Here is a 26,496-nt window from a genome sequence, read left to right on the forward strand (position 1 = left end):
TTTCAAGTATCAAAATGTCCTGGAAGAAAAACTGCAATTAATGCTTCTGGTTGGTGTGTTTCCTGGCTGAAAATATTCAATATGCAGCCAAGTTTTACAAAAGCGAGACCTTTGAAGTCAGAGAGGAGAGTGGGCCTGGGTGGCCTCCCGCTTATTCTGTGCTGCTACCTTGGGGAGGACATGGCAGGCCCTCACAGGGCAGAGGCTGGCGTGCAGGTGCCTCTTCTCTGCATGGCTTCACGTGGATCTAACTGTCAAGACTTTGAGAGTATCTGAGCAGGTTTCACCAAGCCATGTGTTTAGGGTTTGACTCTTTTCTTGTTATTCACTAACGATGAGAATGAGCAGAGCCAAGAAGGTCTGTTGTTGTTAATGAAAACAGTGCCGGAGATTTAGACAAGTGGCCAAGCAAAGGCACCCAGGAGAGTACTGTGCAGGGCTGGTCTGGTCCTTGCACCACAAACCAAAACCACTCCCCAGGGCAGGCCTATAGACAGGCCCAGGAGAAGCCACACGGCCCACTATGGGCAGAAGGTCCCTCCTGTACTGAGGTGACTGAGGGCAGGCTACGCACAGCCCTGCCATCCCCAGCCCAAGTGCCAAGGACTGCTGATGAGTTCTAAACCAGAGACAAGAAATAAATATTGAGAGGGTGTGCTCTACAGGTGTCCATCAGCAGTCACAGAGGACCCACAGGGCAGCCCAGAGGTATGCGGAGGAGGCCTTCGGGCTGTCACAGCCACCAGCTGTATGAAGCGGCCAGACTCCAGGAGAGCAGGCTCACCCGCTGAGGGGAGCTTTGGCTCCTTTCGTCATGTTCCCAGGTAAATTTGCGTTCATGCGATTGGACTTCTGCTCGCACGGTGTCAAAAAAGCAAGCTCCTCTTAAGCACAGAACCCAGAGCCACTCTCTTTTTGTTGAAGAACGATAAAAGACACCTGTAAGTTCCTTCTCCGGTTCACGTATAAGGTGCAAAAGTCCACGTTTAGGTAAGAATTATGGACAATCTAAGAACACCTCTTTGGGGGGAAATTGGGTTTTCTATTATCTAAAATGCTACGACCACAAGTCAGGATTATTCCCACTCTGGGAGAGAGAAGGACAAGAGAAAGATGGAAAGAGAAAGGGAGGAAGCAAGGAAGATAGAAGATGGGAGAGAGAGAAAAGGGGAGGGTGAGGACAGGAGGAGAGGGGGGAGGATGAGAAGACGACAGGGAGGAAGAGGAAGACTTGCTGCCTGAAGCTGATGCCTGTGCCTAAGCTGAGGACAAGGGAGTGCTGTGTGTGACCCAAACAAGGTTTAAACACCCCAAGGCCGAGAGAAAGCTGTGCTGGCTTCCTTCTGTTCCGCTCAGCGCTTGCTGGGCTCTGCTCTTGCCACGTGAGCTGCCTGCTCTATAGTTTCCAACATTAGCGCCCAGGGCTGAGCATCCCCCAGCCTCACAGGGATGATCCAATTCCAGCCTCCAGGGACCCTCTCTCCCTCCCACACCCCCTCCTGGTGCAGAGGGTGGGGGTGTGGGTGAGGACACAGGAGCTCAGCGGGACAGAGACAAGAGGGCGCCAGTGCTGTGGAGGAAGCCAAGGGCTCCCACAGGCAGGCAGGCGCCAGCCACGGGACACTCACGTCGATGGCGTCCCTCTCGAAGATGCGCAGCTGCAGGAAGAGCTCCAGCTTGATCTTGCGCTCCTGGAAGAGCTCCTCCATCTGCGACTGCGCCTCGTCCAGCTGCTGCAGCACCGTCTCGATGTGGTTGATGGAGCTGTTGTGGGGGGTCTTGTTACTGGAGATGGCAGAGTCCCTGCGAGTGCACACAGAGGAACAGGAATTGGATGAGAAAGTCACACATTGTTAGATACCAGATCCGGCCACGCAAATCTTCAGGGGAAGAAAGCTGGCAGGAAGCTGCACCGCTTGTCTCAGAAAATGGAATGGGCTGCTCCCCTGCAAAACAATATTAGGCTTCCTCCTTGGAGCAATCCTGCTGAATCTGAGGATACACTGAAGAATTTCTCTGGCATTTTCTGAAATCACTCGGTAAGAAGGCTAATAATTATAGAAAATTACTTTAGAGTTGTATTTTTAGCCACTTTTCTTCTTAAGTAAAAAATGGATGATACCTGGTTAGTATAAATGACAGAGTCATATTGGACATGAGAGGTTAACCTTTAATGCAATCAATTACGCCTTTATTAAGTAACTGCTGCCTGCCTCTCTCAGCAAAGTGAACATCACGTAAAGTTATCAGTCAACGATCTGATAAATTTTCCTGAGTGACACAGTAGGGGGTTAAATGGTCCCCCTGACCCAATAAAAAAAACTTGCTTCCAGAGGAAACAAAACCAATCCTGGCTCTGCCTCCATATCCTGCTTGGAAGAGCACTTGGGGGTGGGCGTCCGCCCCATGCAGGCCTGACTGAGTCTGGACTTTGGGAGGTGAATACTGCTCTGCTCTAGACCAGCCTGAGGGCGCAATCCTCGGAAGCTCACATTAATCTGGTTTATAAAGAAGTGTCAATCATTACTAGCTGGATGTTAAGAGAAAATATTAAAATTAAATTATGTGGTTTATTAGTCGATGTTATAATGAAAACTATTATGAAGTTAAACTGTAAGGAGGGAGAGAAGGGAGGGGAAAAGAAGAGAGAGAAGAGAGCCGTTTCTCTCTCCTTTGCCTTCACAGACACTACTTGCTCTGCACTCGGCTGGACAGAGAATCAGAGCTGACAACTCACAAAGGTAAAAGGGGAAGGGGAGTCACAGGCAGGGTTTCAGAATCTGTTTGGACCAGGAGAGGGGCGAGGCCCACCTGAGCTGCTGGATGAGGTCCTCCCCTTCCTTGATCACGTTGACAGTCACCTGCAGGGTGGTCTGCTGCTGCTGGCCGAAGCGCTTGATGAGGTCCTGCACCGCCTCCACCGACTCGGCATACACGTCGTCCAGCAGCTCCTTCTGCAGCTCCTCCAGCCACGTCCACAGCTGGGGAAGGGGAGAGGTGGGTAAGGCCGGCCGGTCTGGCTGCACCACCAGGTGAGCCGCCCGGTGTCCAAGGGGCCCCAGCAGAGATGGTGTATGACTTGCCCTGGGAGGGGACTGGTGACAGACCGCTCCCAGAGGGAAGGAAGGAAGGACAGGAGGGAGGGGCATCCAGTCCCACTGCCAGCGGAACACATGCACAACAAAAGCAGCATGCCACCGCTGCAGGGAGGAAAATAAACAGGCGAACTGCGGGCAGCACTGTCACAAAAGAGAAAAAGGAAAGGGAAGGGAAGCTGCTCTTTCCCATTCTCCCGAGGCTCAATCCAGAGTGCGGTGGAAATAAGAAAAGACCCTCAGTCCGCAGAAACATCTACTGACATAAGACAGCTTCTCTGACATGAATCGGGCTCTTACTTAGCAGGTGGACACTTTTATTTCAATTTTTCATTATTAAACCACCGATTTCCCCCGGAAGCACACAGAAGGAAGTGCACAATGTGGTGAAAGGAATTCACCACCGAGCCTGGCCAGGGACCAGGGTGTGGAGCTAGGGAGGTGACAGCACTAGCCCAGGCCCCACGGTCAGGCTGCCAACAGTTCAGGCCTTCGACAGAAAGAGTGTGCATGCTGAAAAGACGCAGACACCTCCACTGCCACCACCATAAAACAGGCTGCTGGAGACCTAGATGAGCAAAGACACCCTGGAATGAGAGCGGCAAGAACGACTTTGGGCCTGGTAGGAGCTGGGGAGCAGAGCCTACTTCCTGAAAGTCCATTACCTCCTGCAGATCTCTGGGGTACTGTTCATGGAACCGAAAAAGACAATTAATTACACTAAGTGGGCCCTGGTGGCTTGGCAGTGGTTTGCATGTAGAGAAAATGCTTTCAGCCTCCTCAGGGACTAAGAGTCAGCTCACGCATCTTCTGTATGTCTAGTGGGGACAGCCGGCTCAGCTGGCGAGATGGGGCAAGTCGGGACCTCCCGCTTGACACCCCGTCCAATGCCTGCTGCCTCAAGGCTCATAAGTCAAAACCGTACTTGCAGAAAGAAACTGTGTGTGCATGTGGTCTTCTGTTTCCAAGCCAAGCTTTTTACAAAACGGCTTTACTGAGGACTAACTGACATACTATAAGCTGCACAAATGTAAAGTGTCCAACGTGAGTTCTGACATTTGTCTACACCCAGTTCACCGTGAGCCTCTCCCTCACCCTAAAGCTGGCTGATGCCCTCTGTCATGCTCCTTCCCTGGCACTGACCTGCTCTCAGCCACTGGAGATTACCTTGCATTTTCTAAAATAATTTCTAGAACTGGAAAGCGACATTATGTACTCTTTTTTTTTTTTTCTGTCCAGCTTCTTTCATTCAGCATAATTACCCTGAGATTTACCCACCCTACTGTATGTATCAAGGGTTCATTCCTTTTTGCTGTCGAATAGCAGTCCCTGTATGTGTGAAACCACAATTTACCCCTTCATCTGCTGGTGGACATCTCGGTTATTTCCAGTTTGGAGCCACTACAAATAAAGCTGCTATAAACATTTGGGCACAGCTTCTGTATGAACTTACGATTTCCTTTCTTTTAGATAAATACCTAGGTGTAGAATGGCTGGATCATATGGCAGGTGTATGCTCAACTTCTTAAGAAACTGTCAGGCCGGGCGCGGTGGCTCACGCTTGTAATCCTAGCACTTTGGGAGGCCGAGGCGGGTGGATCACAAGGTCAGGAGATAGAGACCACAGTGAAACCCTGTCTCTACTAAAAATACAAAAAATTAGCTGGGCGTGGTGGAAGGCGCCTGTAGTCCCAGCTACTCGGAGGCTGAGGCAGGAGAATGGCGTGAACCCGGGAGGCGGAGCTTGCAGTGAGCCGAGATTGCGCCACTGCACTCCAGCCTGGGCAACAGAGCGAGACTCCGTCTCAAAAAAAAAAACAAAACAAACAAACAAAAAAACTGTCAAGCTTTCCCAAAGTGGTGTATCATTTTTTACCTTCCCACCAGCAGCGTATGAGAGTTTCAATTCCTCCACTTCCTCACCAATAACTGATGTGGTCAGTCTTTTTAACTTAAGCCATTCTAAATGAGTAGTATATCTCACTATGGTTTCAATTTCCAATTCCCTAATTACTAATGATGGCAAATCCAAGCTAAGCTTTTAAGTGTTCTTTTGCTGTCAAACATAACTTTAAAAACACACTATTACCAGATGACTTTGTTTCTCTGAAATATGCATAGAGAAACTGACTTCCATTTTTAACACAGAAAATCTTAGTATCAATTCCATACTACAATTTGTTCACTGAGCAATATTTACATACACAAAATATACTTTTATTGTTATGTGCAGGTCAATACACATTTAAAATATAGCAGGCCAATTTTAAAATAAGAAAAGTGCTGGCAAAGAAGTTATTTTTCAGTCCTGTTACCCAGGGTCCTAAGAATTTTACCGAAAATATTAAAGTAAATAAAACATTTGTTAACTTTTCTCATATTATCTACCTATTTTTTGAGTCTAAGTTATCAAATTTCATACAGTTAAAGAATTTTAATCAATGGAGTTTTAGAGATAGGCTAGTTCAAAATTTTCATTTTATAGATTAAGGAAGAGAAGCCCCAGGTGATGAAGTACTATGCCCAAAAGCTGGTATCAGAAAGAATACTCAGCCACAGTTGGCATCAATATTTAATTCCACATGAAAATACCACTCACCAATTCATCAAATTTGAACTGATGCTCTGCACCATCTATAAAGGGTTTATAATCAATAAGATGCTTTCTTGTTCTTTTGTTTTCCTCTAAATTCTCATGAACATGGCAACTGCATTTATAAATAGGAAAGATCATAGCATGAAGGACTCTTCCAATTTGCACTAACATTTCCCATGAAAAACATTCTAAGTTGCTAAGTCACATAGTATAGTAGTAACAGTATTATAAGATTTAGAGTAAGGCGATCTGGATTTAGGAAATGCTTTACAAAGCATTAGCTGTGTGACCTAAGAGATCACTTAATTTCTCAGAGACTCAGTTTGCTAAAACAGGGATCCTAGGAATACCAATGCCACCTAAAGGCGTCGTTACGAGGAGCAGATGAAAGAGCACACAGCAGAGGGCTTCACATGAACAGCAACGCTCTGGACAAAATTATTACCCTGGTTATAAGGATGGAATTAAATTAACTGAACAGGCAAGATTTGCTCAAAGAAACCAAGTATGTGCCAACTTGGCTGCACTGAGCTATAACCAACCATTTACCAGAGCAAGGTTGTAATGTTTCGTGAAAGAGTCAAAATATTTAATCAAAAACATCCATGACATTATCCAATCCACAGACATTTCTACTTAAGATGGTAACCTGCCTTCCACATGCAGGTGGTGGGGTGGAATGGGCAACTGGCCACACACAGAGGGTGCCCACTCACTCCCAAAGCAAACCCTTTGAGTCGCACAGAGCCACTGCAGCCTCCCACCATCCGATTCCTCTCCTCAGTTGGACACTGATGAAAAAGCAATGCTGTGCAACTGCATTGATTCTGCTCACAAAGAAAATAAACCATTTATTTCACTCCTTTCTCTCAAAAATCTCAACTGTGGAAGGGGGACATCACACTCCAGGGACTGTTGTGGGGTGGGGGGAGGGGGGAGGGATAGCATTAGGAGATATACCTAATGCTAAATGACGAGTTAATGGGTGCAGCACACCAACATGGCACATGCATACATATGTAACAAACCTGCACATTGTGCACATGTACCCTAAAACTTAAAGTATAATAATAAAAATAATAAAAAAAAATCTCAACTGTATCTTCGGCCTGAATACATTTGCTTCACTGAAGCTGCGCCCTCCCTTGTCACTGTCCAATGGGACCTAGGAAATGGAGTATTCCTGGGTCTCCTGCCTGTGATAACTATAGTACTAATCAATGGACGAAAAATGGAGAACACTTAAGGAATCAACAGGGGACTCTGCACAGTCAACTTATTATTCTGTCCCACTGCCAAGACGCTAGCAACGGTGCTGCCTCTGCACTTTATGTTCAAACCTGGAGCAGAAGTGAATGATTTAAGCAAATGCACATCTGAAAAAAGTCCTCAGAAAACAGGTGACACTCTACCATCCTGCAGCCCATTGCTCTCCTCTCACTCCAATCAAATTGGAAGAAATGTGGCTGAAAATAAAGGTAAAGGAGCCAACTCTGACCCAAATATTGAACCTGCAGCACAGCAGGAGGGCGTCTGGCTCACTCGGTGACAAGCTGCCCTTCTGGGCACTGAGAAACCAGGTCCCCTGCTGGCAGGAGCCAATGGTGGCCTCTGGCTGTAGCTTTACTCCCCCCCTTTAGCTAGGTTCTTATGCCACTAATGGAAATTAGTATCTCTTCTTTTAAATCTGTTGAGAAAACAAAAACACTTTTTTAAAAAAAGCCTACTAGAAAAACAGCAAAATCAGCAAAACAGAACAAAATTAATCAAGGCAGCAGTAGAGAATCTGCATACCCTGGACAGGACACACCTCATAACAGGGCCCTGAAATACAGGTGTCCCAACCACCCTCCCAGCCCTGCTCAGACAGTAGGGGTCAGGCCCCCAGCACTGCTGGGCCCTCTCCCTGAAGCCCTGCCAGCTGAACCTCGGGGATGTCTGGGCCCTGAACTGGGAGATCAGCAGCCTGTCCCCTGACTCACTGTGAGGCCTCACTCAAGGACCCAACTTGTGGTACAGGAAGGGGGGCAGGCTGGCTGTTTGGGTGAGGACCTCTGCAAAATTCCTCTTCTCCAGCAAATACTACCAAAAATACCATTTAAGATACAAAACCATTTTACTAAGTCTTATTTTTATACTCTGGTGAAGAGAAGATGAAAAATGACTCGGAACTGGCCGGATGCACGATGCATAGCTGTGCTTCTATACAACTCCACTGCAACAGCCTAAGAGTTACTATTAGTGCTTCTTCCATAAACGATCATTCAAATCAAACACTTCTCATAAGAGGTAATAGACAATAATGACTAAGAGTGTAGGTTGCGAAGCCAGACTGCTTGCGTTCAAGCATTGACTTAACACTTCCTAGGGTGTAACTTTGACAAGTTACCTGGATCCCGTTCTGTTTTCTCACCTATAAAATGGGCATGGTAATAATGCCTGCCTCAAAAAGTTGCTTGGGGCTGGGTGTGGTGGCTTACGCCTGTATTTCCCAGCACTCAGAGGTCGAGGCGGGCAGATTACCTGAGGTCAGGAGTTTGAGACCAGCCTGGCCAACATAGTGAAACCCTGTCTCTACTAAAAAAACAAAAAAATAGCTGGGCGTGGTGGCACATGCATGTAGTCCCAGCTACTTGGGAGGCTGAGGCAGGAGAATCGCTTGAATTGGGAGGCAGAGGGTGCAGTGAACTGAGATCATGCCACTGCACTCCAGCCTGGGCGACTCAGTCTCAAAAAATAAAAAAAGGTGCTTAGAAGTTTCAATGAGAAGACAATGCAGAGTGAAGAAATAAGTAAATGCTAGCCACTGTTACTGTTTTTGTCCTAAGAAAAACTCTTCTCATAATAAGAAAAATCAGTTTTAAAATCTTCTTTCTCTAGATATTTTTCAAAACACATTCGGGTTCCTACCAATTGCTCAAAATATGTCACTAGGTCTAGTAAACTTAACATCATCCCATATTTAAATCTTTTTACTCCTAAAAATTGTACAGTATGAGGAAAACGTGCTAGAATTAGTCTGTTAGACTCTATAGAAATCACTTCCTCTCAATTCTAGGGGAAGTGCCATGAATCTTTAGGGGTCAAACGTTTTCCCTTCCACCTGGTAGTTAAAAAAAAAAAAAAAACTAGCGTATTCCCCACAACATCCTGGATATTTTACCGCACACTGGATGTGCTCACCCTCCTGCTGGCCGGTGAAACCGGTGCGGGTACTGAGGAGACCGCGAAGGAACTGATCCTGGGATCATGACATTAAAAAAGGACAAACTAAATGAGGCAGAGGGAGCAAGGCTTCATTTTAACCATTTAAAATATTTGCCCCTTTGGAATTTTTCTGCCTGGTCCTACAGGAAATATTCTCATTCAATCTGGAGAAAAACGTCTTAGATAAAGGTCACTTCTCATATCAACTGGGGATGAATGGGCGCACATCATAATGAAACATCACTCAAGGAAAGTCTGTTTTTAAGTTTTTAAAATGGTGTATATGATGCCTAAAATATCCCTGAATAAAGAAATGAGAAAAAACCTCTAGGATGCCTATAAAATTCTTACCATAAACTTCCTAAGGGAAAAAATTGTACTTCTGGGCATGCTGCAAATTTATAATAAAAAGACAAACCTTTGCCCAGCAGCAAGAGAGTTGTGTCCTACGGAAGTTCACAGCAGTCTGGATTCTACTGAGAAACACGAGCAGGTCTGGCAGCAGCAGGGTTAGGCAAGGCTGCCCCCTGGAGGCCATCAGAGCTATTGCTGGCCATCTCTAGTGCTGAGAGGTACCCAGAGGATCTGCAGGCCAGAGGGCTGGGTGGAAGAGGACCTGAACTCAGCCCACAAGTGGGCTGCAGGTGTGTACCGGACCTGGCTCATGGACCAGGATCCACACAGAAGGATGATTAGGAAGGGACATGGAGTTCTGTGGTGAAAACCCGAGTGATTAAGATGTGGGAAGCCTCCCACAAGCCTCTATGGGCCCCGCAGCTCTGCTGGAAGAAATTCCCTTGAAAAGCTAGCTTTGAGATGAAAAGTCCCCCCTCACTACCTGGAAAGGGAGACCCGCCACAGAGGACGCCTAGAGGACCTGGCTGGTGTGGGGGACCCTAGGAAAGGACCAAGCTTCCAGTTAAGTCGAAAGTAGGATCAGGGTCCTAAGCTGGGAATTGTTGTAGCTGCAACCTCTCTGTGCTCCCCAGTGGGGTACATGCTGATGCAGTTTGAACCCAGGCTAAAATCAGTGCCTGTCTGGAGGTGGGGTATGGAAGGAGGGGCCCAACACATCTCCTGGGGTCCTTATCCCATGTGTGGCCTTGGGAAATTCTTGGAGCACTCTATCTTCAGTTTTCTCCTGTATGAAATGAAAGCATTTTACTATATGCATCTTCTCTCAAACTGGGAAGCCAGAGTGAGAATCCACATGTTAAGTATTCAACTTCTACAAGCACTTGGTGAACAGATGCTGTTGCCATTGGTATCTGTTTCCCTACTCTTGTTTTTGACAAAGACAATCATCCGGGTACTTGTGGGAATGGGCGAGCCATAGGGCCAGCAGGGGAAGTATGAAAGCCACAGCTTCCCAGAGCTGCTGCAAGTCAGAAGCAGAAGTAGAAGTTTCAATGGCAACTTGCAGGTGGAATCTCAGAGGACAACGACTATGCACATAAAATGTGACTCAGTTTCAGGTATAAAAACCAGGGATAAAAACGGAACTGCCTCATCCATGTGCAGCATGTTCCTCTGTCTGAAATGACAAACTGTACTATGGGTCCACATGCCTGCTGTCCTGATAAAAAAAAGAGTATGAGTTCGGGAAGCACCTTTTCATTCTTGGGTAGGTGGAGTAAAAGATCCCTTAATACAGGGGTCACCAATGTGTGGGCTGTGGACCAGTACTGGTCCGTGGCTTGTTAGGAGCAGGGCTGCACAGTGGGAGGTGAGCAGGAGGTGAGCAGCAGGCGAGCGGGCATTATCACCTGAGTTCAGCCTCCTGTCAGATCAGCAGTGGCATTAGATTCTCACAGGAGTGTGAACCCTACTGCGAACTGTGCATGTGAGGAGCCCAGGTTGTGCACTCCTTATGGGATGAGAATCTAACTAACGCCTGATGATCTGAGGCAGATCAGTTTCACCCTAAAACCATCCCTGCCCCCACTACCATCGCTGGTCTGTGGAAAAATTGTCTTCCACAAAACCGGTCCCTGGGGACCACCGCCTTAATACGATCAAAGACAATTTATGAAGGATGTATGGGATGGAGGTGGGGAGGAACAGAGGGCAAATCAAAGTTAGCATCATGAAGTAATTATCCATGCAAATGTATTACACGTAACAAAGGAGGAAAAAGCAGAAGAAACACAGGGGCATATTCAGGGCAGCTATGCATGTTAAGATGGGACAGTGCGTGGACACTCCAGCACCAGAGGGTGGACGCCCTGCAGAGGCGCGAGACTGAGTACAGATGAGGCACAGGGGATGTGGCGATGACACCCAAGTAGGACAGAAGATGGACGTGACTAACCTGGGGCCAAAGCTCACAGAGGGAACAACATGGACTTAAACTAAATCAAATAGTATCAAGTCTAAAAGAAGAATTTGACTTTGGGAATTTTTGACTTTCTTTCCATTGCCCAACATCCTCGCAAGATAAGACACTCTCTTCAGCAAAAGTTGTTATCCAGGGGTGTCAAGTTTGGGAAATGCTGCTCCCCCACTCTCGGGTCATTTGGAGAGCAGCCATAGTCTCTCACCGCGGTTGGCCAAAGCGTAATTCCTCTTTGCCGTGACAAGTCTTCAAGTACCTGCAGATAGTGCCCATGTTCCTGCAGCCTGCCTGCCTTTCCTTAGGGTGACATTTTATTTCTTGAACTCTGCAGGCAGAGCATGACTTGGACCTCCTTTGACACCAGCTCACTCTCCCCCCAACACTCTCCCCTTTCAGAGTATACTATGCAGTCATAAAAAAGAAGGATATCGTGTCCTTTGCAACAACATAGAGCTGGAGGCCGTTATCCTTAGCAAACTAATGCACGAACAGAAAACCAACTACCCATGTTCTCACTTACAAGTGGGAGCTCAACAATGAGAATACATGGACACAAAGAGAGGAACAACAGACACTAGGACCTACTTGAAGAGGGGAGGCTGGGAGGAGGAAAAGGATCAGAAAAAATACCTATTGGGTACTATGCTTAGTACCTTGGTGAAGAAATAATCTGTACACCAACCCCGTGACATGAGTTTATCTATATAACAAACCTGCACATGTGCCCCTGAACCTAAAATAAAAGTTAAAAATAAACATTTTTTTAAAAGATGGATTTTGGTTTATATTAAATGGAGAAAGGTAAAAGTTCAACTCGTATGTTGAAAGCAAAAGATGGAAAACAGGATTGGCTTCTTCAAAGGCTCAACTTGTAGAACTGCCTCTTGGAACTTCCTGGTAATGTACTAAAGAGAGCAGTCGCCATGACTGTCAATTCCTAAGGGAAGAGCACAGCTTAACCTTCCGCCCTGTGGCTTCGGTGGGATTCCTAAAGGTTTAATAAAATGACTCCTCTAAAAGAGTCTGAAAGTAAAAGTCTTTAACATTTAAAAAAAAGAGCAAGGAAAGAGATATGGAATAATGGGGTAAAACACACACATGCTCACATGTGTGCACACACATGCAGGAAAAACACATGCTCGTGTGTGCGCACACACGTATACACACAGGAAAAACACACATGCTCACGTGCATACACACATAAACACGCAGGAAAAACACACATGCTCATGTGCATGCACACATATACGCACAGGAAAAACACATGCTCACGTGCATGCACACACATACAGGAAAAACACATGCTCACGTGCTTACACACACATAAACACGCAGGAAAAACATGCTCACGTGTGTGCACACACATATAACAGGAAAACACATGCTCACGTGCACACACACAAACACACAGGAAAAACACATGCTCACGTGCATACACACATAAACACGCAGAAAAAACATGCTCATGTGCACACACAGGAAAAGCATACATGCTCATGTGCGTGCACACACATATACACACAGGAAAAACACACATGCTCATCTGCATACACACACAAACATGCAGGAAAAACACACATGCTCATGTGCATAGACACATATACACACAGGAAAAACACACATCCTCACGTGCACGCACACGTACACACAGACGCACACGCACACAAGCAGGAAAATGGAAAGGGCATTTTCCTTGCCAAGGAGATGTTTCCAGTAGAAATAAATAGAACTGCGGCCAGTCCTTACTGAAAATGAAACACAAGCATGACTCCCCAGAAATGACATTTCATCAATTGCTGAGCACTAAGAAGTCTAAAGAGTGTATCAATAACCAGTGTAATTTGTTCAAGGATATTATAATTATAGTTTCCAGGGCATGTTCTTACTAGATGATCATTCTGGAATATATCCTGTTTTTATTACTCTCACACTCCTCCAGTCAGTTCTGCCCAGTTTGGACACATTAAATTGATCTGACATTCATTAAGCAAAACAAAATGACAAAGGGCTGGACAATTGAACACAATACCCACGTGATCCAAACAGCAGCCAGAAAGCAAGACGACAGCTTCCCTTGGTCACCACAGTGGAAGGAGTTATTTGGGGGCATGACAGCATTGTGGACTCAATCAAATAACATACGTAAGCCCATTTCTTCGTTAAACACATGCTGTTGCCACCTGTGTGATTCTTATTCTGTACTGATTCAAAACACTCATATATTAAAACTGATTAATGAAACTTTCTGTGATTGATTTGGTGCTGAGATCTGTTGGGATCTAAATTCTAGCACCTGACATATCTGACAGGCCCTTGTCTAGATTTGATGCACACACCTTCCAAACCAATTCAACCACTCACAGGCTTTCTGCATGAGAACAGACATCTGAAACATGATGCTGGAAACTCCCTCCAGCACTGCTGACGTCATCCACTCACCAACCTCTGCACTGACAGTCTCACTTGCAAAGCTTTTAATGCAGCAACAATTATTTCAGCTATGGCACTAAGCCTGTCCTTGATATATGCTGGAAATTTGCCCATTTTTAAGAAAAATCACGCTGAACACAGCAAAGTAGTTTTCTGGACGCCTGAATTGGGATGAGCAATCTCTCCAGATGTCACATACAGACATAAAAGTTCTGAATAGGTTACGTGGAGTCAGTTAAAAGGCAAGACTACATTCTTCTCCCCTACAGGAGGTGACACCAGGGATTAAACTAGCCTGTTCTGCAGGACGTCGGGTCCACCTGAGATAACTGGTCTATCATCGCCCATCACTCCCTTTGTCGGTCAGCATGTCTGATCTAAGTGGCTCTAGACTGGAGGTGACTTCCTTACTGACCTGTGGGGTATGAGGACTGTCTTACTATCAGAAGCTTGCCTCCCGCCATCTTCTACCTGGAGATCAGTGTGGGAGGATGAGGAGAGTTTTGGTCTCGTGCTAACACCCTTGGTTGGTTCTTTTGTTATAGCCATTCAACAGTCTAATTCTAGTAACTATACTAAGAGATAGCCCATAGTTTCCTTTCTTGTCTACAAATTAAATGTTGAAAGGCCTGGTCAAATGCCCGCCCACTAATTCCACCACATGTCCTTCCTCAAGCCAGAAACCTAGTACAGAACAAAATGAAGTTAACATGTTATAACTTGTTCATTCACTTTTCCTGACCAGCGGTTTAAAAATTGTCTCTAGAACTCTGCCTAGGATTAACCTCACTCTGAGTAATGCGTGAAATCCACCTTCTTTAAAAAGCACAAGTGTGTTTTCAGCTTCTGGCATCCCCTCACTTTCCCACAGTTGCTTGGACTGATATGCTCAATATGGTGATATAATTATCAAGTTCTTTTGGTACCCAGGGATCTAATTTGTCCTAGAACAGAGGCTTGAACGTGCTTAGATTAAATAAGTCTTTCCTTACAAAGCCTTCACCATCTGGGGCTTTTGCTTCTTCTGGCCTAGGTCTGGAGAGTGGTCCCCTCGAGGAGACCAAGAGGCAAAGTGAGAGATGATGGGGTCCGCTTTCTGCTTGTTGTCCATCAACATCACAGCTCTCAAGCAGAAAGCTCAACCCTTCCTTGATCTTCTGGTTCTGAATTGTGTACTTCAACAAATGGAAGGGAAAAGAAACAAATGATAACAAAACCCAAAAAGCCTTACCAGTCTCTCCAAGCCTGGCTTATCTGGAGCTTTTAAGCTGTCCTGGCAAAACTCTAGCTAATACATTGTTGGCCAACCTTCCTCCCTATTCAATAAGAACGGCAACGATCAGTACAAACGTGTCAGAAATACACACGAAAATACATACAGGTAAGTTTACCTCTTTCCTCACTAAACCAAAGACTTGTGGTTCTTTGATAATAAAATACTTAGTTTATGAAGCTCAGTATCAAAATAAGAAATAGAGAATCATAAAATGCCCTTAAAAACAGAAATTTAACAAGTAAACAGGGCTGGGCGCAGTGGCTCATGCCTATAATCCCAGCACTTTGGGAGGCTGAGGTGGGTGGATCACTTGAGGTCAGGAGTCTGAGGCCAGCCTGGCCAACGTGGTGAAACCCTGTCTCTACTAAAATGGTGGTGGGTGCCTGTAATCCCAGCTACTTGGGAGGCTGAGGCAGAAGAACGGCTTGAACCTGGGAGACAGAGGTTGCAGTGAGCCAAGATCACACCACTGCACTCCAGCCTGGGCGACAGAGTGAGACTGTCTCAAAAAAAAAAAAAAAAAAAATCAAGTAAACAGGGCTATTCATGTACACCTATTTCCAACTGGGCATTTTAAGGCCTTAACACTGCATCTCTTGACCTCGTGTTGAAGTGCCTCACCTTTTACATTACATTAATCAAGTCCTACTGACAAACAGCTAATTAAAGCAGATATTTACAACCCTCCATTTAGAAATGACCCTCAGCAAGAAACTATAAAATCTGAAGTCAGTGGACAGTCTTATATTTTCAATCAATCCCTACTGAAAAACTGCGTTACAAATGAAGATAATATATTGTTAATTCCTTCACCCGATAATCATCTACTTGGTGACTATGATGTGTCAGGTATATCAGCGCTGCATGATCTTCCACCATAACTTCTAAGTTGTCTGTTGGCATAAAACTTTTCTCTACTTGAAAATATTGAACCGATGTTAACAAATAAAAATTGTATAAATTTAAACCACAATTTACATCACCTTACAGAAAAAAATTTAGTGTTTTAAGTTATTCTGATAAAAGGACTTTCCTTTCAGATAATATTATAATATCACTCTCTTCCCACTGGCCAGTACAAATGCTTTATACATGTTTATTTGGAGGAAAAAAAATCACTTACTTCTGTTGAAACTTTAGCTGGGATCTAAGATCTAAATACTTTGTACTTAGTGATATGTACAAAATTATTTTTGCCAATACGAATGGAACCATGGGTAAGGGTTCTTCCCAACAGTCTACTCTGCTCTGAGGGGCAGCAGCTAGAGATGGACAGAGTTGTGTATATCCCACGAAAGCTTTTGGTTTTGATGTTAAGAACAGGATCAGAGTGAGGTTAGTACTCGGAGGAAGACAGGAAGTAGATTAAGCAGTTACTGTTGCTCAAAGATTAATGAGGTAGAGACAACATTATACCTAGATATTTGTATCTTTGCCCCTTACCTTAAAGTCTGCATTATTTTATCTATATCGGTAAGTTACAATCAGGGTCGAGACAGGAAAAAAGAACACTGGCCAGCAGCTACTCTAAGAAAAGCATTCTGAGGTGCTTTCCATGTGTAATTTAATTTGTCTCACATTCCTTAGAGATTGTATTATTCCTATACTGTAGCTAAGGAAGTTGAGGTACTACACAGTAACTTATCCCAGATCACTCAGCAAATTTAGGGGGGGTGTTTGTTATACTATATTTTCTCAATTATTTCAATAAAGATTATACTTTTATAATTGACTAGATCTATTTTTTTGGATATTCCCACCAATAGGAAGGCCATCTGCTTTTTAAAATCAGTATGCCACACTAGATACTGCAGTCTATGTAAAGACATAATGCTATGCCAGTAGGTGCCAAGTGATGCCAAGGTCAAATCTAATGCTCAGTCACACAGGGGCTGATGATGCAGTCGACAGCCCTAGGCTGTTAGTTTCCTCTTGCTTTCACCAGCTGGTGGACATATTTAATTACTCATTTGTATCCATGTCAGAAAAATAAGTTAAAGAAATCAAATGTGTAAGAGCATATAGAGAGTTTAATGCACTAAAGAGTGCAGCTAAATAATTCATATTAAACAAAAATTACTGAGGCTTGATCACATACGGTGAACTTTCTACTCTAAAATATCACATGCTGGATTTTAACCATTCTCACTGACAAGCTTAAAGCAATCCTGGACTTGTGAGATGCTAGAAAGCTGAAGATCACTCATACATTTCTGGTGGTAATGTAACATGGTACACTCATTCTGGAAAACAGTTTGGCAGTGTCTTTTAAAAACTAAACGTGTGCTTACCAAAGGACCCAGCAAACGCACTCCTGGGCATTTATTCCAAAGAAATGAAAACCATGTTCACGCAAAAACCCAGACAGGACTGTTCATAATTTCTGTATATTTCCCTGTAATAGCCAAAAACTGAAAATAATTCAAATGTCCCCAATGGAAAAACAGTTAAATAAACTGTGATATATCCAGACCATGAAATACTACTCAGCAATAAAGAGGAAGGAACTACTACGGATACATGCAACAAAGTGGGTGTATCAAAGGAATTATGCTGAGTTAAAAAAAAAAGCCATCTCAAAAAGTTACATGCTGCATGATTCCATTTATGTAACATTTTAGAAATAACAAAATAATAGAAGCAGAGAAGAACAGATAAGTGGTTGCCAGGGGTTAGAGATGGAGCAGGGGTTAGATATGACTGAAGGAAGCCAGCGCAGGGAACCCTTTGATTATGGGAACATTCTGTATGGTTCTGTATCTTGAAAGTGATGGTGGTTACACAAATCTATACACGATAAAATTGCATAGGACTAAACACACACATACACACGGGCACATATACACATCTAAACCTCGCGGAAAGTGAATAAGCCCTGTGGGCTGCAGCAAAGTCAGTGTCCTGGTTTGACTGTGTACTGAGGTTATGCAAGATGCTACCGCTGTGGGAGGCTTGGTGAAGATGCACAGGACCTCCTTGTCCATTTCTCTCTCTCTTTTTTTTTAGCAACTTTCTGTGGTTCTATAATTACTTCAAAATAAAAAGTAAAAAGAAAAGCTAGGGAGTATGTTTAAAGATATGACATCTTTGGAGGTACAAACAAACGGTCCTCAACCTAAGATGGTTTGACTTTGATTTTTCAACTTTACAATGGACTTATTTGGGCATAACTCTATCACACATGTAAGTCGAGAAGCATATGGACTTAACAATCGTTCAGCCTGTGAATTTTCATCTTTGCAATAGTATTAGTGCATTTTCAACAAAAGATTTATTGGGATGTAACCCCCTAAGTTAAGAAGCATGTGTATATATGTGGGGTGGAAACAGGAATGAATGAAACAAAAAACAAATCATTTTAGAGAATAAAGACAGACGACTCATCAACAAAAATACTTCCAGGAAGGCCAAAGGAAAAGGCTTAGAAGCTGGGAACCAAATTTTAGACAACTTTGCACAACAGATATAAGGCATCTGGAGGAATCCAGGGCACATGAGAGACTGGGATAATTCAGAAAACGACTGTGTTCTGTGGCTGCGGAGAGTCATTCCATGTAGAGCAAAAAGCCACACCTCCCCTGGGAAAGCCCCCAAGGAGGAAGTCAGGCCTGCTTAGTGACAGGCTCTGCACTGGAACCACTGATAATCAGAGCACCCATCGGAGGGCAGCTAGTCTACACAATGAGCACTGTGGACCTTTAGTCAGTTTTCCTGTTTAGTTTAAACACCAGATGCCCGATGCAGTCTCCAGCTCTGCAAAGGAAAGAAGGAAAAGAAATCTGGGCCCTCTAAGCAGTGGGTGCTTGAGAGAGCACTGGGTATGTTTTCAGAATACTCCTGGAGCAAACTCGGTGAGGACCTGAGGGTCAGAGGAGAGGCAGCTCCGAAAGCCTCACACACCAAGAAGCCAGAGCGCACCTGCTTCCCAGGAACCCTCCCCCGGCCCCAGTGCAGAAGCCTGGCAGCTCTGGCTTTCTCCCTCTTCTCCCCTTGCAGAGCTGAGCAATGGTCCCAGCACAAAGAAGCCTGGATGCTTAAGTGTTAGGCATAAAGACAGAGCCAGGCTGGTGTCTGCAACAAAACATCTCCAGGTGGCTGGGAGGCCTTTGTTTTTGACTTCTGAATAAAATGAAAGGTTCCTCTTTTCCCAGCCATTACTCAAAACAAAAACTTGTCCCAGTTCAGTGTGTAAGTTTGCAGAAACAGAACTAAGAGGCTTCCTTTACTTAAATCCAGCAAGAATCACAGCCCAATTCAAGTGGGAATGATTTTTCCTGGGAAACCTTGGCTTCTGAGAACAAAAATCAATGCAATGGCACTGAATCAATTCCAGAAACAAACTGGCTGAGAGCTCAATGTCACCACCTGGTTGCCTCAAATAACCCACACATTTCAAAGGTAATTATCAGTTAACTCAGGACCTAATTTTGAGAATGAAGTTGACTGCATATGAATGAATGAAAACAGTTATGCTTTTGCTGTATTTGAAAATGGAAATCTCATTCAATCACTAAATCTATCGTTAAATCTCAGAATAATGTGCTAGAAACAGACATCACTTATTTCACAGGCTTTCACTGAGTATCTGCCAATTCCAGGAGGTAGACTAGTTAGTGGAAACACAAAGGTAAGTAAGACATGGTCCTGGGCTTCAAGGCACTGAAAGGCTACCAAGAGAAACAAACAAATGTCTAAAATGTAGGAGACACACAAAAGCGGAAGCACGTTCCTCTGGTCATTCATTTAGTATCACCTCCTTGCACATTACCATTGCCTTGAGAGACCCTTGGAACGAATGAGTGAAAACAGTGAATGAACAAATAAACAGTGACAAATGAATTCAAAAGGAAAGGAGGACAAACAACAAAGGACAAATAGCAGAAGCATTATCAACGGAACTGATGTGAATAAATGCCAAACACAGGACTGAAGAGAATGCATACTGCAGGGGGACTGAGAGTCGATGACAACGTGTAGGAGGAGAAAGATCCCCCTCAAATCAAACCCAAACTTATGTCAGGCCCATCACCATTCCTTTCAAATACTTAAAAAACAAAACAGAAACAGAATAAAGCACCAGGCTACAGGCATTCTGAAAGGAGGCTACGAACCTCAGGATTCTTTTTAGAGAAAACGGCGTCTTGAAATACTTCCAAATCTGGGCTTGAGGGGCAAATGGGCTGAAATTTCTATCAACCACCTGCTGCATTCTACCTCGAGGTAGAAAATAAGTGTCCCCTAGGTAAAATGTATCCCCTTTTCTCTCTTCTCAGGAACAAGTGTCTATTCTGTTGTCTGGGGTAAAAGAATGAGTCCAGAGGTCTCAGCTTTTGGAGTCTAAGAGCTTGGTCTTCAACAAGACTTCCGGCAGCCACCTTCTTCCAGGGGTTTCTTAAAGAGATTCCTGAGCTAATGCTCAGTAAACATCACCTTGACTTCGCACCTTTTTAAAGTGAGTTGTTATGACCTCATGTTTGTATTACTTGTTCATCAGAGGGCCAGGAATTTATTGCAAAAAGAGATGGTGACAACTATACTCCAGATCAAGGGAGGACGAGAGCCACTGTGGGATACAGGGCAGTGGGGAAGACTTCTCACTGTCAGGAGAAGCCCTGGGCGGGCAACTTCTAAAAAAGCTTCATGAATTTGCCTAAATGAAAAAGACACGCTACTTTTTCTTTTCTTTTTTTTTTTTTGAGATGGAGTCTTGCTCTGTCGCCCAGGCTGGAGTGCAGTGGCACGATCCTGGCTCACTGCAAGCTCCGCCTCCCAGGTTCATGCCATTCTCCTGCCTCAGCCTCCGGAGTAGCTGGTTCTACAGGCGCCCGCCACCATGCCTGGCTAATTTTTTTGTATTTTTAGTAGAGACGGGGTTTCGCTGTGTGTTAGGCAGGACGGTCTCGATCTCCTGACCTCGTGATCCAACCACCTCGGCCTCCCAAAGTGCTGGGATTACAGGCGTGAGCCACCGTGCCCAGCCAAGACAAGCTACTTTTTCTATCTTCCTCTATGTAATTTTTAATTGTATGATCTGCTTAAGAAAAACAGATTCAGATAATGTGTATCTTTTAGGAATTTTTTGTTCATCTGATATGTAAATACATTTAGTGACTTTATGCAAACACCTAGCAAATTAGCATGATTTCCTCTTCTTGGCCCATCTAGCTTTTCATTTTAAACTAATTAAACTTGTTCTAAGCTTATCTTAGTTTTCATTCAATAACCAGCTTCAAAATACGATGACTGAAGAAACCATTCTTTCCTGCATGGAACCTACCAAGGATTCCTGGGAGTTTTAGGGCTTTTGTGCAGCACAGAGAAAGAACTGAGGGAAATTCTCAGGCTGGTCAGGGAAATACAAACCTACTGAAGAAAGAGGCAGCATTCCAGCCTGCGGGCAGCGTCCCTGAATGCCAATTACACGGGCACACGTGTGTCCTGCTACGCCCTCCCTAACTGGGCCCCGATCCCTCCTTGGTCCCAGGTTATGTGAGGTGCAGTAGACGGAGCAGACCAGGGAAAACATGCCAGTTTCTCTGCTACCAAGATGGCCTTTCATAGATTGCACTAAAAATCCTGCAATTGTAAAAGTGAACCACTTAGTCCTTAAAACTGATTTAAGGTCTCCTTAGTCTACAAACTCATACATACTAGAAATTCCTATTGTATAAGTCAATGAAAACAAAATGTATTTTTACTTTTAAATAATTTCCAAACCTAGTGACAATACGGACTCCATGGTCTTATAAGTGGATGTTCTTATTAGAAGATTTTTCCTTAAAAACGCTACTGTTACGAAAGTCAATGAGCCCAAACGAAGCCTCTGGACAAGAGCTTTGTTTCTGTGTTTGAGACAGGGTCTTGCTCTGTCGCCCAGGCTGGAGTGTAATGGTGTGATCTCGGCTCACTGCAACCTTCATCTTCTGAGCTCAAGTGACCCTCCTGCCTCAGCCTCCCAAGTAGATGGGACTACAGGTGCCACCACACCCAGCTATTTTTTTTTTTTTTAATTATTTGTAGAGAACATCTTTTGAAAAAGCACTTTCCTTCCAGTTATCCTTTAGCGTCTGGTTTCTGAAAACCACTGCTGAGTTGAAAAGGTGACTTAAATCACAACTACTGCTTGGTGCGAAGAGTCTTCTGTCCTATAAGGAAGCTAGATCCTTACCTCATACTGCTAAGCTGCTACAGAATATGGCCAGGCATGCCACACAAATACCAGCTCCAATCACCTGGCTCCGGAACGTGCCACAGATACGAGGCCCTCTGCCCTCTGCCCCTTCCTCTCGATTTGGCCTCTCCACCACTCCCAGCTGCCTGACACTCTTCCTGCCTCTCCCTTATGGCATCTATGGCATCCAGGGCAACTGTGGTCACTGGGCCCCAAATGAGGAACCTGCAGACTGGACATACCTGCCCAGGCCCCTGCCCTCAGAAGGGTCCAGTCTGCCGTGGTCCTGGCCCATGTTCTGTCAATGTCACGACTTAGTGAACTATGCCACAATCTGTTTTCATACACAGATCACCTTAACCCTTTCCTTCTCTCTCAGCTAGGGTGTAAAAACATGTAAAGTAACACACAATCACATGCATGACAACTGCCGTTAACAGGTGCATGTGGAGGGAACTCTAGAAGGTGCAAGGGAGAGCAGCTAACTACGCCCATCCTTGTCTCAAAGGTGCCAGAAAGTCCTGGATCGGCGGATACTGTGTTGAGCGTGAGGGGCCCTGGAAGAGGACATAGCACAAGACAGGCTGCAAGGAAAAACGTGGTCTATGTTGTGAGGACACGGAGGTATCAGGCTGCTCCCCACATACAAGAAGAACCACTGATAGTTTAAAAGCAGGGGTACGGCCTAGTCAAATTTCTATTTCAGAAAAATTACTCTGGTAGCGGTGCCACAGGGAGGCTGGGGCAAGGAGCTAGCAGAGGCTGGAGGGCAGCAGGAGACAAGCTCGGTTCAAAGTGAGTGGGAAACTTACAGTCTAGTGGCACATGCAGCAATGACTAGAAACTGCCACAGAACAATGTCCACTTAATGTGTCTCCTCAGAAAAAAATAGCCTCTTTGTAAGAATTTTCAAGAGCAATCTGAGTGATGGCATTCTGAGGAGCAGGAAAAGAAGCTAGTTGTGCCAGTTTCTATCCTGATGACCATCTCGGAACCAAGAAGCACCAGCCCCTTGGCAGAAAGGACTGAGAGAGCCAGCTGCCAGCCCGGGGCAGGACTGAGCGTAAACCCCAGGGGTCGCAGTGGTTTGCTGCGTACTCGCCTCCACTCCTTCACAGCCTCACAGGGTTTCAGAGGGAAACCCGCAGTCCAAACATTCCAGCGACAAATGATCCAACTGAGGACTAACTGCCCAAGATCTCAGAGCTGGTAGTGCCGTTCTTTTCCTTTAAAGGAACTGATGGGTCTTCGAGCGCTGATGCCTTGAAATGAGGCAAGTCAGGCCTCGCCCTCCCCTTTTTCCCCAGTAGTCCTACTCTTCCAGATCCTTCTTCCCATCCTATCCTATGAACACAAGCTTCCATGTGCATAATCCCCAGTTACCCAGAAGGGCCCCTCATTTCCAATTCATCAAGAGCTGCATCAGAATAAGTTATAATCCTCTGTGAAGGTCCTCGGTGAAGCAGGGAATTTTCTTTTTTACACAGAAGTAAGGTGTGGTAAGTTGACATCCCTACTCAATTTGTAGTCACCCTGAATATGAACTTTTATTTTAAATTCTTTTTTCCTCAAAAGCTACACAGTAGTTTCTTTCATGTAACTTTATATGATTTCTACCAAGAACAACATATATATACAAGGTATAATTAGTACCTACCTATTTTTCACACACCAAATAACATTATTTCTTATCATGAGATGGGCTGATTAACAGGTGCATGCCTATGACATTAGCTTTAGTATTATTTGTACCAGGTTGGCTCTGGCACATTTAAACTCAATATTACTCAATATTAGGTAACACTCACGTTTACTAGCATCTGAGAGAAGTCTCATAAAATCCAGAGGCAATCATGACGGTAGCCATGTGACAGGTTCACATCCAGGAAGGAAACCCAACAGCTCTGACCAACACCACACAGGTCCCCTACTTATGGAAATGGACGTTCTCTGTCTCTCCCAATCCTCATGGGTCCTCTCGTTATGGACAGCCCCAGCAAAGGCAGCCATGCACTCATACAACAAGGAAGGCCAGCACAAGGCTGACTTTTCCCTGTCCACGCAGACACACTCAGCACTAATGGGCTACATCTTACAACTTGCCACCTTTGTCCACTTTCTCACATTATGACCAAATTCAGGTTCCTCCAAAAGAGTTCAAAGACCCTTTCAGGCACAGATCATGTTTTGGTCTCCTGGTGCCTTACCTCTTTCACGTGGGTGTGAAAGGACACTGACATGTCCAGTAGGATCTTTCGCTGCTCAACACGCCGAACAAAATCTTGAATCCGGTCTTCCAGCTGATGGGCAGCCTGATAAATCTCTTCAGGGTCACATTCTCCAGTCTGAGCCAGCTGTTCTGCTGCTTCTAGTAATTTATCCGCGTTGGTGTATGTGTTCTGCACAAGAGAACATCCCAGAGAAACAGAAGGTAAATGAAAAGCAAACCGGCCAGGCTGGGCGCCATAATATATAGCAACACAGTCAATTTGTGGTATTTCTGATCATTCAGATGAATCAAACAGAAAAATATGATGGGGAGAGATGATTTTAGGAATGCTACGCAGAATTCCTTTCCTGCTGTTGTTTTAGACTGTTAAACTTTGAACCCCATATCAAAACCCTTGTATTGAAGGTAGCGATGGACTATCTGCAGGCAATTGCTGGCTGTCTTATGACTCAAGAGCTTTCAGATTTTTGCCAAGGTGGAGTCAGGAGACGGCCCCCAGCAACAAATGCCTGCTTCACTTTTTCTTCCAGTTTTATCACCAAGCAGAGAGTTCCAGTCTGTGTCTTTCCATATGATACAATGCTTTATGATAATTCTCGAAGTACAAGTTAAAGGTTAAATTCCAAACAAACATAAGTTGCTATCCCTTTTCACACATTTCTACTCGTTGGTAATTCTGTGCTCGTCTTCTTTCTGCTTAAGGCTATATATTTTTTATCTTTCTGTTTTGTTTTCCAGCTTGCATGACGGTCTCTCCCTGTGGCCCAGGCTGGAGCACAGTGGTATGATCACAGCTCACTGCAGCCTTGACCTCCTGGGCTCAAGCAATCTTCCCACCTTAGCCTTCCAAGTAGCTGGAACCACAGACATGCGCTACCACGCCCGGCTAAATGTTGTATTTTTAGGAGAGACGGGGGTTTGCAATGTTGCCCAGGCTGGTCTTGAACTCCTGGGCTCAGGTAATCCTCTCGCCTTGGCCTTCCAAAGTACCAGGATTCCAGGCGTGAACCACTTTGCCTGGCCACATTTTTTGAGAAAAAGGAAATAATAACTATAATGGCTCTAAAGCAGCCAGAGTTTTAAGGAGCTCAAAGTGTAAACACATGTCTAAAAATCACCTTAATTCCTAATCATCTGAGGCTGTAAGTGGGTTCCTCCGACAGGAAGGCATGCAAGAGCCCTGATGCTGTTACAGGAAGCTGCTGCGGAGGGGCCCGCGGGTGGGAGGGGAGCCCCAGGAGAGGCTGGGGGATGGCAGGACAGGAAAGAAACGGAGCTCAGGCCTTCTAAGAAGGCCCCAGGAAGTCAGCTTCTGGTTTCCCTTGAGAAACAAGGTGAATCCTTATCCTTCTCAGAGCTGTAAAGTGAGCAGGGAAGGCGTCTCATTGGTGAGGGTCTGAGCAGGATGTGAGGGCGTCATGTGGGGAGGGGCGGCCTCCAAGTTGGAGAATGGTTACATTAGCAGAATGGAATTACACAAGTAAGCCAATACCTGAGGGATAATCGGAGCAGGTTTCTCTGTTTGAGAAAAGGGAGTTATAAATATAGAGAAGGAGAAAACTTGAGTGAACTCTTGGCATTGGGCTGGAATTGGAGCTATTCATGTGAATACATGGTTTTTAACAGACTGATGTGAATGTGCATGTGTACACACACACACACACACACACACACACGAGACAGATCTACAAAGCAGCTTTCACCTATGGAACAATTCCTGACTGCTTTCCAGGGCGTCTCTCATCCAGGCCCTCCCCTCCTATGGCTGCCACCTGGGCCTCTGGGCACAAGAGTGGGTACTCCTGTGACCGTGGTCAGCCATGAGCACCAAGGGCTCTGCTGTGGAGGGTCTGCATGCGCTCTTGCCTACAAAGGTTCTCTAACCATCAGAGGCCGCACCTGCAGGTGGCTTCCTTCCAGGGAAGAAGGCTTGGAAGTCCCTGCTTACCCCCGGCTGAGCGTCACCTCGGAACTCCTGTGTCTGCATCCCTATCATGGGCACAACGGGGCCTCCATGCTGAATGAAGCTAACGGTGTAGCAAGCTGTACCGAGAACCCAGAGTGCCACAGACACACATTTCTAAAGAGCTGAATCCTGTTTTCCTACGATCACCACTACAGTTTTGGAATCGTGAAATTCTCATATTTGATAAGTG

At 45.0% G+C, this 26,496-nt stretch overlaps 1 protein-coding gene across 3 annotated transcripts in view; it reads right to left on the reverse strand.

The window, feature by feature from the left end:
• The window catches only part of TRIO (trio Rho guanine nucleotide exchange factor), a 365,439-nt gene that overhangs the window by 147,181 nt on the left and 191,762 nt on the right, over nt 1-26,496 (reverse strand). For all 3 annotated transcript variants that reach the window (XM_055245954.2, XM_063619580.1, XM_055245955.2), the window contains exons 11-13: nt 24,318-24,509; nt 2,812-2,981; nt 1,629-1,803 (exon numbers count right to left, since the gene is read on the reverse strand). In XM_055245954.2, coding sequence (XP_055101929.1) covers nt 1,629-1,803; nt 2,812-2,981; nt 24,318-24,509 — 537 coding nt within the window. The remainder of the gene's footprint in view (nt 1-1,628; nt 1,804-2,811; nt 2,982-24,317; nt 24,510-26,496) is intronic.

Source organism: Symphalangus syndactylus, chromosome 16 (assembly GCF_028878055.3).
Source record: "Symphalangus syndactylus isolate Jambi chromosome 16, NHGRI_mSymSyn1-v2.1_pri, whole genome shotgun sequence".
In the NCBI taxonomy this organism is placed as follows: Eukaryota; Metazoa; Chordata; class Mammalia; order Primates; family Hylobatidae; genus Symphalangus; species Symphalangus syndactylus.